Source organism: Vombatus ursinus, unplaced genomic scaffold, assembly GCF_900497805.2.
Source record: "Vombatus ursinus unplaced genomic scaffold, bare-nosed wombat genome assembly UNPS02015255.1, whole genome shotgun sequence".
NCBI lineage: Eukaryota > Metazoa > Chordata > Mammalia > Diprotodontia > Vombatidae > Vombatus > Vombatus ursinus.
In genome coordinates, this window is record NW_020955033.1 from 22,813,440 (window position 1) to 22,815,186 (window position 1,747).

The 1,747-nt window shown below is 46.8% G+C and overlaps 1 protein-coding gene across 1 annotated transcript in view; it reads right to left on the reverse strand.

The window, feature by feature from the left end:
* Nucleotides 1-1,747, reverse strand: part of LOC114031855 (proline-rich receptor-like protein kinase PERK10) — a 17,713-nt gene that overhangs the window by 3,760 nt on the left and 12,206 nt on the right. The window contains 1 exon segment of the mRNA XM_027847025.1: nucleotides 1,077-1,424. Coding sequence (XP_027702826.1) covers nucleotides 1,077-1,424 — 348 coding nt within the window.

Here is a 1,747-nt window from a genome sequence, read left to right on the forward strand (position 1 = left end):
AGCATGCAGGGATTTTACAGACCCTTCAGAAGTATGCAGGGATTTTGTAGACACTTCAGCAGTGTGCACAGATTTTGCAGAGGCCTCCTCATGCAGAGATTTTGCAGAGGCCTCCTCATGCAAAGACTTTGCAGAGGCCTCCTCATGCAGAGACTTTGCAGAGGCCTCCTCATGCAGAGATTTTGCAGGGACCTCCTCATGCAGAGACCTTGCAGAAGCCTCCTGCTGAGGTTCTACCTCTGCCTCTCCATTAGCTGAGAGTCCTGATTTTGCAGAGGATATTGATGGCCCATGTTTTACAGGCTCCTCTAAGGGTATAGATTTTGCAGAGGCTACGCATTTTGCAGAGGCTACAGATTTTGCAGAGGCTACTGATTTTTCTGAGGCTACGGATTTTGCAGAGGCTACGGATTTTGCAGAGGCTACGGATTTTGCAGAGGCTACGGATTTTGCAGAGAGTACGGATTTTGCAGAGGCTACGGATTTTTCAGAGGCTACGGATTTTTCAGAGGCTACGGATTTTGCAGAGGCTACGGATTTTGCAGAGGCTACGGATTTTGCTGAAGCTACGGATTTTGCAGAAGCTACAGACTTTGCAGACACCATGGAGGCTATCTTGTGAGCTATCTGAATTTGGCTTTCTGATGGCGGCTGCTCAGTCTCATTAAGACTTGCCATTGGTTCATCAAAAGGGACTATTACGTGCTCCGATATTTGCTCTACAAAAGCTGCTCCTTCGGTCTCAGGCTTATGAAATTCAGGTGAAACACACTGAATGGTTGATGTAATTTCGATATCAGCCTGGAAAGGGACGTCAGGAGCTTGATCGTGAGCAGGAAGGTCTTGTTCACCCTGCAAGGGGAGTGAGAAAGCCGAGGATGTTTCAGCCTTAGTTTCTTTGGAACCTAACTCTATATGGATGAATGTCTGACTCAGAAGCTGAGGCGTTAAATCTGAAAGGCAGGCAGAGGAACTGTCTTCAGTAGCCTCCGGGGACATGTACATATTGGCAAAGGAAGACATACTGGTTGCCACATCCACCATTAACACTTCAGAATGAACAGATGAAACGTTACCTAACATCTGGGCAGCTAGCTGCGCTGGGTCGGCTGGGACATAGGCAAATTCCGGCGAAGCAGCTGCAAGTGGAGATGGTGAGGAAGGTGGGGTGGATACCTTGGGGGTGGAGGCTTTGGGAGAGGGCTCACTGCCTGACTCGGCTATCTCCTTGGGCTCTGTGAGCTCAGCGTGAACTGAGGGGAACTGGGTGGTCTTGTTGCTAAACAGCGGGCCCGTGATGTCGTCCTCCTCGGTGTCCGTAGACTTGTCTTTCCATTTCGGTTCTTCAGAAAACAGAGATGACGGCTCTTGCTCTTTCGGAGTCTCTAGTTTCTTCTCCTGCATTCCTTCTGACCGTTTCTCTACTAAATAGACAGAGCAGCAGAAGGGTTAAAATCAAGTTAGCAGGTGTGCCCCGATTCTCCCCCCCCCCCAAAGACTTTACAGCTTCATTTAGGACATAATAGAACCTATAGTCCCCCTGAATGCCACGGGTTTGACCGTCTCTTTGGACAACTGAATCAGTATCCAATGTGACATTTTCCTCAATGAGCCTCTAAATACTTTTTTTAGTTAAGACATACTAACAATAATTCCTCAATGAGCCTCTAAATACTTTTTATAGTTAAGACATACTAACAATTTATAATTACATGTAATTAAGACACAATAACAATTGATATTAACA